At 40.8% G+C, this 13,390-nt stretch overlaps 1 protein-coding gene across 1 annotated transcript in view; it reads left to right on the top strand.

Moving 5' to 3' along the window:
• LOC137522612 (putative RNA-binding protein Luc7-like 2) overlaps positions 1–13,390 on the top strand; it is a 556,548-nt gene that overhangs the window by 142,402 nt on the left and 400,756 nt on the right. Inside the window, exon 3 of the mRNA XM_068242690.1 lies at positions 5,447–5,493. Within this exon, the coding sequence (XP_068098791.1) occupies positions 5,447–5,493 (47 nt within the window). The remainder of the gene's footprint in view (positions 1–5,446; positions 5,494–13,390) is intronic.

Here is a 13,390-nt window from a genome sequence, read left to right as displayed (position 1 = left end):
AGAACTTAATATATACAAAGGATTACAAAAAGACAAAGTAAAAATGTTACAAGATAAAAGTTACAAAAATAAGAGGTTACAAAGATACACACCAAGCAATTTGCTTACCCAAATACAGGGATCCAGATAGAAGAACCTTGGACTTTTTGTGGACGGACACAATTCTGGTTAGACCAGGAGTCCACTAGCTTGGGTCAGGAGACCAGCTGCCGCTGCCGTCAGGAGGGGACTGATTTGAGGTAGCTGTCCCCTGGTTTATATAATGAAATATTCGCCTCGAGGCTGTAAGCCTGTGTGGACGGGGGGAACTAGATTTAATTACATCCTCAGTCATAATTGGATTTCCAGAGATCTAACATCCATATGGGAAAAATGTACTATAGCCCACATACATGAAAAGATTTCCCTAACCTCCAATCTCCCCAGGTTACAGGTGACAATTGATTAAGGCTTTCACATTGCAGCAGGATGTCCTGGCTCAGGCTGGTGTGAGCTGCTTCAAGGCATACTGCAGCCAGTTCAGGTGTCAATTGCTTCCAAGCACCATTTACCTCTGCTACAGTATTCAGACAACAGGGTCGGACCACCTGTATAGGCTTCAAAGCAACTGTCTGATTAAGTGTTTCCTAATTACCTGTTTTCTGGCTGTCCAGAGGAACTGTATGCTAATGTCCCAGCCCCCTGCTTCCAGAGAAATTCAATGCAAATGTAGTACAGCCAGATGACCATTCCTTCAAAGCAGAATACACATGTGAGATATAGCAGACAGAAAAATTACAGAGATATGTTCCTGTATTTCCTAATATCATCAGCACCTCAATATATCACCACACCGCCTGTTACCTTCCCTAAAATATTTTTGATTGAAGTATTAGTGTGATAGCTGACCTGCACAATCTTTTCATAGTATTCAAAGTCTGTTGGCCCTCATACTACATCGAGTTGGTAAAATTGGTCAGTGAATGGCCAATCGAAATTTTGTGTGTATGTACCTTTAGTTATAAAACCTGATAAACATGCAGATCAGATCCTCTGATCTGACTAGATTAGCTTGTTTCATCTGTATGGCACTATTGATGCCAGAAAGATCATCAGGGCTGCCAGGCAACTGGTATTGTTTAAAAGCAAATACCATATTTTTCGGACAATAAGACGCTCCTTGGTTTAGAGGACAAAAATCAGGGGGCGGAGGGGGTTCGAGGGCGGGGGAATGCTAAAAATGGGGCATCCATAGTGAAGGGGCATCTTGTGGATTATGCCCCCTTTGTACCTCATACCCCCTTGTACCTCTGGTTTCTCCCTGTGTCCTCCTCTATCCCCCTTGTGTCCGCCTCTTTCCTCTTTTGTGTCCCTCTGTTTCCTCTGTTTGTCCCAGTGTCCTTCTCTGCATAGGCACAGTACAGGGACTCCCTGACATTGCGGTGGGTTAAAGGTTCGTATTGGCATGCGTTCACAAGTCAGGAACTCCCTGCATTTGGACTATAAGACAAACTAACTTTTTCCCACTTTGGGCTTTGTTCACATCGAAATAGATGACGGCCGCATTTTGCGATTTTGAGAATAATTCTCCCCTCCCTCCCGCCACTTACCTGCACACTACGATTTTGTGTAAAGCACTTTTGCAGAGCGATTTCTTTTTTTAACTTCCTGGTGCAAGTCAGGAAGTGAACTCTTTGACCCAGAAAATAATACAATGTATTTATTCTTAAAAGCGTGAACGCAATCGGCGCAAAATGGATTTTGTTAGCATTTTGCGGTTGTCCTATACCTTCCATTGTAGCAAAATCGCCCAAAAAATGGTGCAGGCAGCGCTTTGGTCAGCAAAAACAGCTGACGAAACGCGCAGATATGAACAGTCACATAAGGATTAAATTGAACAAACGCTTTTAAGGCGATTTTCAAAATCGCCGGCACTTAGGCCCGGTTCACATTGGCGGTCGCCGTCCGGAATCGCCGTGCCGGAGCTGGACCGCATGCGGAGCGGACGGAACGGACGCACGGCATAGCAATGAAAGTCTATGCGTCCGTTCACATGCGTCCGTTCCGTCCGGAGCCGGACCGGATCCGGACTCCGGCGTAAGACCCAACTAGCGCTATTTTTTGGTCCGGCTCCTCCGGCTGACGTATCCGGAGCGGAGCCGGACTGTTGCATCCGGCCAATAGAAACCAATGAGAAACGGAGAGCGCACAACACACTGGCTATAAAAACCGGACGTTCTACCCCACTTCCTATGCGTATTGTAGCGGCGATTTTGGATGGGAACACATGGGCAAGCATTTTGGAGTGGAGCAGCAGTGACTTTAAACGTGCTGGAGATGTTGGCAGTATGTCGGAGGTGGAGGTGAGTTCTAAACAGCGGAGGGCCTGATTCCACAGGTCCACCTTCTGCTGACCTCCCAGACCCCAACATTTTTATTTTATTTCTACTATCTTTTGCCAAACGGATCCGGATCGCATCCTGATGTACACCTGATGCAACCTGACCGGATCCGGATCAGAACCGTACGGTTCCGATCCGGATCCGGTCCGGATCCGGTCAGGTCATCCGGTCCGTTTGGCAGAGAACCGCAAGTGTGAACGGGGCCTTAGCAAATTGCTAATACGCCCCAGGTGTGAACAAGCCCTTATAGTCCAAAAAATAAAGTAAATATGTCAACCTCCATATCCATTACTTCAAATTCCCTTTAAAAGCTAAAGAAAGTGCTTTTCTCCAGTATCAACCCAGTTTTACTTCACTGCTTTCGATTGAGATGTAATATGAGGGAATTTGCAAACCATATTTTTACTTGTGTTTTAGCTAGTAATTTTTTCAGGTTTATTACAGTGTACATAAAATGTTTTGCATGGATAGTAATGGTCTTTTAACTCTAGTTTAAGACATTTAGTAATATGGTCTGCTAGAGTGCTTTAACCCTTATGGTGCGTACACACTGGCGACTACGGTCGTTTGAAACAGCTCATTAACGATCGTTCCGCCGACGATCGGGGGAAAAAGTTTCGCCAACGATCATTGAGAAGAACGACGAAAGAACGACATCAGGCAAATGGCAACAACCAGCCGGACGGATCATATCTGCCGACAATCGTTAGAAAGCTGTAGTGTGGACAACAGTCGGCCGAGAACGATCGTTGCCAATACAGTACGCTTGCGCGAAACTTCGATCTTATACCTGAACTTCCTGTTTAGCCCGAACGAACGTTCAATTTGGAATTTAAAGGCAACCTTCCTTTTGTTTGAAGTGGATGGCTTTCAAGATCTTGTGTATCTATTAACCCAATGTTATACATGCATGTATATGTTTGCTATGAATATTACTGGTGTTTGTAGGTGTGTATTAATAAAAAGTATTATGAATTATAATCTGTGTCTCACTAAAATATATATATATATATATATATGTGTGTGTGTGTCTATATATATATATATATGTGTGTGTGTGTATACCTAAAATTGGCCCTAGACTACAGTACTTACACTACATAATCTAGACATATGGCAATGGTAGGGATTAGATTGTGAGCTTGTGTGTCACAGATAGTGACTATATATATAATATATATATATATATATATATATATATATATATATATATATATATATATATATATATATATATATATATATATACACACTGTACAGCGCTGCGTAATATGTCTGCGCTATATAAATACTAAATAATAATAATATATGTATATATATATATATATATATATATATATATATATATACACTACCGAATGAAGGAGTACCAGGGAAATAAATTTATACACTTGAAGTCCAGAAGGACATAACCCTATAGGTACAAGTAGTTAAGCTTATCACTCAACTGTATCAATACAATGTCGCATATGAATACCACAATTCTGAGTGTTCTCCTGTGTGGGTCTGATTTGTCTATCTGCTGTCCGAGTGTGGGGGTCTTTGCTCATCCCCCTCTGAAACGCAGCAGTAAGAGCTGTGGTTCCAAGGTGTAGCTATCCCACACTTCGGTGACTGCTGTCCCCACACAGTATAACAGAATGTAACTGAGGAGATAGAGGCTATCTATTAAGCAATGTGTGCCGATAGATGCGACCATCAGAATCAATTCCCCATGTACACACTGACTTGATGGACAGGAGGGTATAAAACCTATATACAAGGTGCTAAGTGCTGTACAAAGACTTTTCCAAAAGGCTTCATCAGAAAGTTGTGCTGTACATATATACATTGCCTACACCACATATCTACATATATTACAAATTCCCCCCCATCATCACGAAAGCCCCAGTCAGAGCTGAAGTGCCCCGTCAGGCACAGCCATATATATAGAGGAATGAAGGAGGTGAGGGAGGTGCTGGGGTGGGTGTTGCGTCTTTGTACAGCACTTAGCACCTTGTATATATGTTTTATACCCTCCCGTCCATCAAGTCAGTGTGTACATGGGGAATTGATTCTGATGGTCGCATCTATCGGCACACATTGCTTAATAGATAGCCTCTATTTCCTCAGTTACAGTCTGTTATACTGTGTGGGGACAGCAGTCACCGAAGTGTGGGATAGCTACACCTTGGAACCACAGCTCTTACTGCTGCGTTTCAGAGGGGGATGAGCAAAGACCCCCACACTCGGACAGCAGATAGACAAATCAGACCCACACAGGAGATCACTCAGAATTGTGGTATTCATATGCGACATTGTATTGATACAGTTGAGTGATAAGCTTAACTACTTGTACCTATAGGGTTATGTCCTTCTGGACTTCAAGTGTATATATGTGTATATGTGTGTATATATATATATATATATATATATATATATATATATATATATATATACAGTGGTGTGAAAAACTATTTGCCCCCTTCCTGATTTCTTATTCTTTTGCATGTTTGTCACACTTAAATGTTTCTGCTCATCAAAAACCGTTAACTATTAGTCAAAGATAACATAATTGAACACAAAATGCAGTTTTAAATGATGGTTTTTATTATTTAGTGAGAAAAAAAACCTCCAAATCTACATGGCCCTGTGTGAAAAAGTGATTGCCCCCCCTTGTTAAAAAATAACTTAAAGGTGGGTTATTACACCTGAGTTCAATTTCTGTAGTCACCCCCAGGCCTGATTACTGCCACACCTGTTTCAATCAAGAAATCACTTAAATAGGAGCTATCTGACACAGAGAAGTAGACCAAAAGCACCTCAAAAGCTAGACATCATGCCAAGATCCAAAGAAATTCAGGAACAAATGAGAACAAAAGTACAGTAATTGAAATCTATCAGTCTGGTAAAGGTTATAAAGCCATTTCTAAAGCTTTGGAACTCCAGCGAACCACAGTGAGAGCCATTATCCACAAATGGCAAACACATGGAACAGTGATGAACCTTCCCAGGAGTGACCAGCCGACCAAAATTACCCCAAGAGCGCAGAGAAAACTCATCCGAGAGGCCACAAAAGACCCCAGGACAACATCTAATGAACTGCAGGCCTCACTTGCCTCAATTAAGGTCAGTGTTCACGACTCCACCATAGGAAAAAGACTGGGCAAAAACGGCCTGCATGGAAGATATCCAAGGCGCAAACCACTTTTAAGCAAAAAGAACATTAAGGCTCGTCTCAATTTTGCTAAAAAAAACATCTCAATGATTGCCAAGACTTTTGGGAAAATACTTTGTGGACTGACGAGACAAAAGTTGAACTTTTTGGAAGGTGCATGTCCCGTTACATCTGACGTAGAAGTAACACAGCATTTCAGCAGAAGAACATCATACCAACAGTAAAATATGGTGGTGGTAGTGTGATGGTCTGGGGTTGTTTTGCTACTTCAGGACCTGGAAGGCATGCTGTGATCGATTCCTGAAGGAGAATGTCCGGCCATCTGTTCGTCAACTCAAGCTGAAGCGATCTTGGGTGCTGCAGCAGGACAATGACCCAAAACACACCAGCAAATCCACCTCTGAATGGCTGAAGAAAAACAAAATGAAGACTTAGGAGTGGCCTAGTCAAAGTCCTGACCTGAATCCTATTGAGATGTTGTGGCATGACCTTAAAAAGGCAGTTCATGCTAGAAAACCCTCAAATAAAGCTGAATTACAACAATTCTGCAAAGATGAGTGGGCCAAAATTCCTCCAGAGCCCTCTAAAAAGACTTGTTGCAAGTTATCGCAAACGCTTGATTGCAGTTATTGCTGCTAAGGGTGGCCCAACCAGTTATTAGGTTCAGGGGGCAGTTTTTTTTTCACACAGAGCCATGTAGGTTTTGAGGTTTTTTTTCGCACTAAGTAATAAAAAACATCATTTAAAACTGCATTTTGTGTTCAATTATGTTATCTTTGACTAATCGTTAACGGTTTTTGATGAGCAGAAACATTTAAGTGTGACAAACATGCAAAAGAATAAGAAATCAGGAAGGGGGCAAATAGTTTTCACACCACTGTGTAATATATATATATATATATATATATATATATATATATATATATATATATATATATATATATATATATATATATATATATATATATAAACAAACAAAAAAAAGCACGTGGAGTTGCAGCACACAGCTCTTTTATTTAGAGCAAACAAATTCAAACAGCAGACAGTTTCGGTCGCCCCCGACCTTTATCAATGCTAAAGGTCGGGGACGACCGAAACTGTCTGCTGTTTGAATTTGTTTGCTCTAAATAAAAGAGCTGTGTGCTGCAACTCCACGTGCTTTTTTGTATAATTCTAGGGGTTTGGGCACCCCCAGTTGCGTGCACCTTGAACCTCCAGCTTGTGATGGCTGCTGACCCCCCCTGGACTTATATATATGTATGTATATATATGTGTGTATATATTATATGTAATGTTAAATGTTTTTATTGTTTATTAAATAAAAAGGCAAACTCACGCACTAGTTGAAGAAATAGTTTTTTAGTTATGATGTAAATTGTGTAAAAATATACCAACAATATAAACAAATAAAAACAATGTTGTGTACAATATTTTACAATTAAAAGATTAAAAGCTTAATTTAAATTAAACATGGCAGCCGCCTTGTCTCTCAGGGCTTGGACCTCCCTCTGGCTTCTGCTTATAGCCTCATAGGCATTTGCTCTCACCACCTCCAGGTTGAAGAGCGTATTATCTAGCTCACCGAGTAGAGCAGTTGCTTCTTCAACCTCTGTATGAATGAAAGTGCAAAACAAAACATTAGATACTAATGTAAATAATATGTGAGTTTACAGTATTGTTTTATACTGCACACAAATGCCTTAACAATCAAACTGTATTGTGAGCAAACAGAGGTACAGAGAACATGTTGGAGGTGTTGTTCTTCCTTTTCCACGTGGAAGAGCAATGTGGAAACATGTTGTGTGTTCCTTGTTGTGCTCTCATTGCACTTTGTTTCCTGAGGCATGTGTGTGTTGGCTATACATTTTGCTGCTTACACTCAGTGAGTGTATTTAACATTTATTGTGCCTTCACAAAAAATTACACCTGTGTCCCCTACCCCCTGCCTGGGCCCACCCACTGCTTGCTGTGGACGCCCACTAGCCATCCCACCCCCCTATCCTGTGTGCAAAGTGCCTAATGCTGAAAAACCTGGTCATTACCATGTCATGCAAATACTACTAAACTACAGGTAGTCCCTGCTTAGTAAATGATATATGGACTTATATTTTCCTTATTATTCTTATCCTCCTGTGTTACCTCTTGTCCCCTTCTGTCTCCGCTCATTGCGCTGCCCTAGCCAGATCTAGGTGGTGGGCCAGTATAGAAAGGCAGCTGTAGCAGGCTGACTCATCTGATCCACACGTTTCAGTGCTGATGTGTGTCATCTCTCAGTGGTGGAAGGTGCTGTGCTGGCTGGCTAGTGACCCACAGGCCCACACCCACCACATAAGTCCCTTCTAGTGCTTTGGAGGGGCCCAGGGGCCACAGAGCCCCTGGGCCCATCATTGCAGTGTCTGTTGTCCCCCCCCCCCCCCCCCCTGATGGCTGCGTTGCTTACAGTGTATGCAGGAATTGTGTTATACCTGTATTTGTAGAGATTTGTTGCGTGTCATTTTTTAAAGGCCTATGTGTTGTACATGAGGTTGTGAATGTGTCCTTTACTCAATCTTCAGGTGAATTATTAAATACATTACATTATAAACTGCACTTACGGAGGGTGATTGTGCCAGAAGGTGCAGCGGCAGAGGAAGATCCAGCCTCCTCATCAACCACTGGGGCGTTGTCATGTTGCTCTGTAGAAAGAAAAGTTATACAAAATTGAACTGATTACATGAAATATGTGCATACACATTTTTTTTTATGTCCCATTTTTCATTTGAGGGCCTTTCAAATTCTCTTACATATGTTCACTGTCAAGGGAGTACAGACAGCTATAAAACAAACGTGCCTTGGATCATGGTCCAAAAATGTTGTAATATGTTGATGACAATGTCATTGTGAAATCTAGATTACACGTCATCCATTGTGGAATTCTTGACGAATGTATCCTAATCGAATATTTCTGAGTCATGCATCACACTAACCAGTGCCCTGTCAATGTACATGTCAGCTTTGCTAACAATGTAGTTTTTTAATTAGAAGAATATATGAGAATAACATCTATGACAACACTAGCATCCAAAAATTGTGTGTTGTTGCAAGGCTGTGTGTGTATATATGTATATTGCATATATATTTCACTTACCTACAACATCGTCCTCCACTTCCTCCTCGGCAGCCACATCGTCCATTGTATCTGATAGTTCTGTGGTGAAAAAACAAATGGGTATGTTGTATCTATTTGTGTATGTTGTTATTAATATTTGTTATTGTTCACTGTACTCATTATGAAACAATTTTTTTCTTTCTGTATTGCTGTATATCCTCTTTGGACTACACACATGGAACATGTGCCAACCAATAATTCAAATACCCAACACTATAGGCATGGATGTTCACATACACTTTGCCCGACATGAACCTCAACAATACCAACGTGCACTGCAAGGGTGCTGGGTTGTGTCACAGGCGAAATGTCTAAATGACCCCTTAGAAATTGCGGCAGTTATTGAAGAGTCATATTTATACACAAACAGTATCAGAATATATATCTTTTGTGCAGATACTACCCTCTTATGTTAAATCCAACAAGCAACCAAACAATTGAAGGAAGGAGGGAGGGAGGGGCGAAGGAAGGATGGATGGATGGAAGGAAGGAGGGAGGGATGGTGACACAATGGCATGTTGTTTAACCATTTTTCATGTGTTTTTTTGTTTGAAGTGCTGCGTTTGTGTGGCATTGTTATATTTTGCTTGACACAACACAAAACATGGTACATGTACAGAGCTGAAGGCCATCAGTAAGACCAAAGCACACGCAAATGTGTGTTATGGCTGCAATATTGGAACTGTGCTGCTGGAGTGCAGTGGGACTGAATAGTCACATAGGATGCACAAAGGTGGTATGCACAGGAGCGTGTAGTGCTTGTGATGTGTGTTCTACACGGACCACTAATGCTGGTACTCTGAACAATTAGCTTCCATGATGCACATAAAAATGTACAAACAATGGATGTTCAACTGTGATTTTGTGGTGTGTGAAGAAGGTATAGTATTAAGTGGCATGTACTATGAGAACTTACCAGCACCTACTTGTGAGGGATCAGGTTCATCGGCCACCTCCTCCTCTTCTTCATTGTGACTTGGAATATCTGATTGACCAAACATGAAATAAACAATATTAGCTATCATTAAAAGATACCCGAAGTGAAGATAGACATGATGAAGTAGACATATGTATGTACAGTGTCAAGCACACAAATAACAGTGCTGTGTTTATTTTTGTATATTTCTGGCCGAAACAGTTACATATCAGGTATGTAAGTGGCTGACTCAGTCCAAACTCAGACAGGAAGTGACTATAGTGTGACCCTCACTGATAAGAATTTCATCTTGGTATATCTTTATTGCTCTTAGAATGCATTTTGTGCTCGGAAAGTTTTTTTATAGTGGCATTTTCTTATAAGTGAAGGTCACACTGTTGTCACTTCCTGTCTGAGTCAGGACTGAGTCAGTCACTTACATATCTCATATTTAACTCTTTCAGTCCTATAAATAAAATACAACACACTATAGTTAGTGGTGTGCCAGGCACGGTACATATACATGTCTATCTCATCATGTCACATGTCACCTCGGGTATCATTTCAAGTATTTGGCTTACAATTGGATGATTGTGACTCTGTTAGGTTGAAGTACCTTCACCAGCCACTTCCTCCACTTCTCCCATGTGGCTCTCTTGCCCGGCATCATCATCTGCCGCCTCCTGTTCCTCCTCCTCCCCCTCAGACAACGCTTCCTGCTGCTCCTGCTGTCTCCTCTGTCTCTCTCTCTCTCTCTCTCTCTCACGTTGTCTCCTTCGCTTATCTTTTTGTTCTGTTGAAAAGAAAACATTACACCATTACATATGTACACAAGTAATGTTCTGAAGATGTATGTTATATGTTTAAACATAAACATGGTTCTGGAACAGACAAATACGCAACATATTACACTCAATGGTTATTTGACACTTAATTTGGCTTTCCTTGTGACCCAAGGTGTCAATTTCTTCAATTAGTTCTTTTCATGGACCATACATATTTACATAACTATGTGAGCATATACGTAATTGTATAGCGGTACATTGATGTTTCCAAACACATGGTAGTGCTTCAATTTCCCACCTACAACATGCAAGGCCATATTAGCATGACACTAGCCGGCTGCATCCTCTAGGTGCCGAGAATTACTATTCCCCCTCCTGGCCCTCATGGATAGTATGAAAAGATGTTACTCTGCTGTCGTTCTATCGCCACCTAGAGGATGCGGCTGGCTAACGGAAAAGAACCAATATATTTTTGACTCATCTAGATATTCAGTACATACATTTCATTCATGTACAGGACCTGAGATGTGGTCCAATGTAATGAATAGTGTTGTGTCATGTGAAACATTTGTTGTAGATGTAAACTTTGCCACACAACCGCAATACCCCTCCAAAAGGAACACTATTGTAAGAATAAACATTTCAAAAAGTATTCATGAGAAAAATAACATTGTTGTTATTAGGAAACATAGATTATATGATTAGCTAGTATTATAAATGTACACTGTCCCTTTAAATAAGTCACAGATTATCATTATTTACATATAGATAATGTCAATGCAAATGTACATTACATTACTTACTGTTTTTAATGATTTGTCGATGGATATAATCCAACATATCCCACTCCCTCAACTTGAGGTCTGACCACCTACGCTGTAATTGGCTCTTCTCCCTGGTCACATGATATTTACTTTCTAGGGAAGAAATGACATGGTCCAGGATCGTATTTTTACGTGCAACAGGCTGGGTGTAAATATCCTGCCGCCCGTCATAATCGTATTTTTCTAGGATCCTGACCATCTCTGTCATTTCTTCCCTAGACATTGCAGTGGCCCTGACAGTTGGTGTTCTCCTGTGTGTAGCCATTCTGTCAGTGTGAGTGAGACGTTCGTGTCGCCAAGAAGTGACGTCACAGCAAGTCCCGCCCCGATGCAACGAACGCTACATAACGTATGTTCCTGAACAATCACATTCCGGACGTCCGCTAACGGCAAACATGAGCAAAGGTACGTTAATGTTATCACTATGATTTTATCCAAGCACGTTCGTGCTAGAGTACATTTACACCTAACTGAATTCAACAGATGGAGTTGGGCTTTAGCTGCCGCTCGTACGTTCGTTTAAGAACGTACGTTTTGTTAACCCTAACCCTAAGGGTGTCTATATATTATATACATCTTGTTATGTTTTATAAATGACCATGTCATCTACCATATTTACTTTCGAGAAGGGAATGACATATGCACTATAGAAATTAAGAACAAACAATTGTGAATGCAAACTGAAGTCATATTAAGTATAATGTTAAATGTTTATGTGGTTCCAACATTTATTATTATGTTTCTGTATTTGTGCTTAATGCAGATCCAAAGGTTTTGGTTGATATCTTCAACAATCCAGAGATTCTTCAACAATTATTGAACTATATAGACAACACACATGCCTGTGGAAGGTCACTTCTAAAGATTACTCGAATAGACTGAAGAAAGCCAAATCATACAATGAATTGGCCAAATTCTGTCAACAGTATTATCCACAGGCAAATTCCCTGAATGTGCAAAAAAAATACAGAATCTTCGCACTGTTTTCAAAAAAGAACTTAAAGTGCGTGAATCACAAAAATCTGGAGCTGCAGCAGAGGATATATATGTTCCCAGATTATGGTATTACAATCACCTAGCATTCACTGCAGATCAGGAAGAAGGGAGAGAATCCATCTGCAGTTTGACATATACACAGGCTGCTTCGGAAGCACATTGTTCAGAGTCTTGCAATGACACAGGACCAGAAGAGTTATTTAACACTGAAAGCCAAAATGAGCATGACGAGGTAATAGGATTTACACATATGTCTCTATTAGCAGTTTCCATATTATGGGTGTCCTGAAGAAGTACATAAAGTGATGATGACTTGATACCTATATTGTTTCACTATTCTGGGTGTATGGAAATGTAAGGGCAAGCAATGTATTACGTATTTGACTCATGTCACCTTTAAAGGGACTCCGAGCAGTGCAGAAACTATGGAAAGATGCATATCATTTTAAAGCTCTCTTTCTCCTCTTTCCAATGATATATAACCTGCCGCCCTATGCCTTTTAGTTTTCACTATTTTCCCTATCGAAATTGCGTCCGCCGCAAATGCAATGGCCAAAATAGCAAAAACAAAAAGGCATAGGGCGGCAGTTTATATATCATTGGAAAGAGGAGAAAGAGAGCTTTAAAAATGATATGCATCTTTCCATAGTTTCGGCACGGCTCAGAGTCCCTTTAACAGGTCACGGTTTATGATGTTTCTCTATATCAAACTGACATAAAATGCATAGTACTAACACTGTTGTTAACTCCAAACAGGTGTCCGAAACTACAGTTGAGGAAGAACCAAACAAAAATCGAAGACACCCACTCAAAAAATAAAAAAAAAGTAAACATGCTATGTTGACTGAACAGTGTCAGGAGGCTATGCAAAAAGCAGCTACACTGCTTAATGCAAAGGATGATGAGTGTGATGCTTTTGGCAACATTGTTGCCACTAAGTTGCGCCTCCTCACCCCTGATCTTCATTGTCAGGCAGAGGTTGACATCTTAGCTATGCTCAATCACTTACACATGATTATGGTGTCACCACACACACAAGCAGCTATACCCATGCATATGACAGACACACAAACTGCACATACTCACAGGCCTCATCTACCCTCACATAGTCACATTGCCCAGCAACCATCCTCACACATACAATCACACTATCAAAGTAACACACAATACCCACCACATTATA

This window comes from Hyperolius riggenbachi, chromosome 6 (genome assembly GCF_040937935.1).
Source record: "Hyperolius riggenbachi isolate aHypRig1 chromosome 6, aHypRig1.pri, whole genome shotgun sequence".
In the NCBI taxonomy this organism is placed as follows: Eukaryota; Metazoa; Chordata; class Amphibia; order Anura; family Hyperoliidae; genus Hyperolius; species Hyperolius riggenbachi.
The sequence above is the reverse complement of the archived record's forward strand: the minus strand, read 5'-3'. Positions and strand labels throughout refer to the sequence as shown.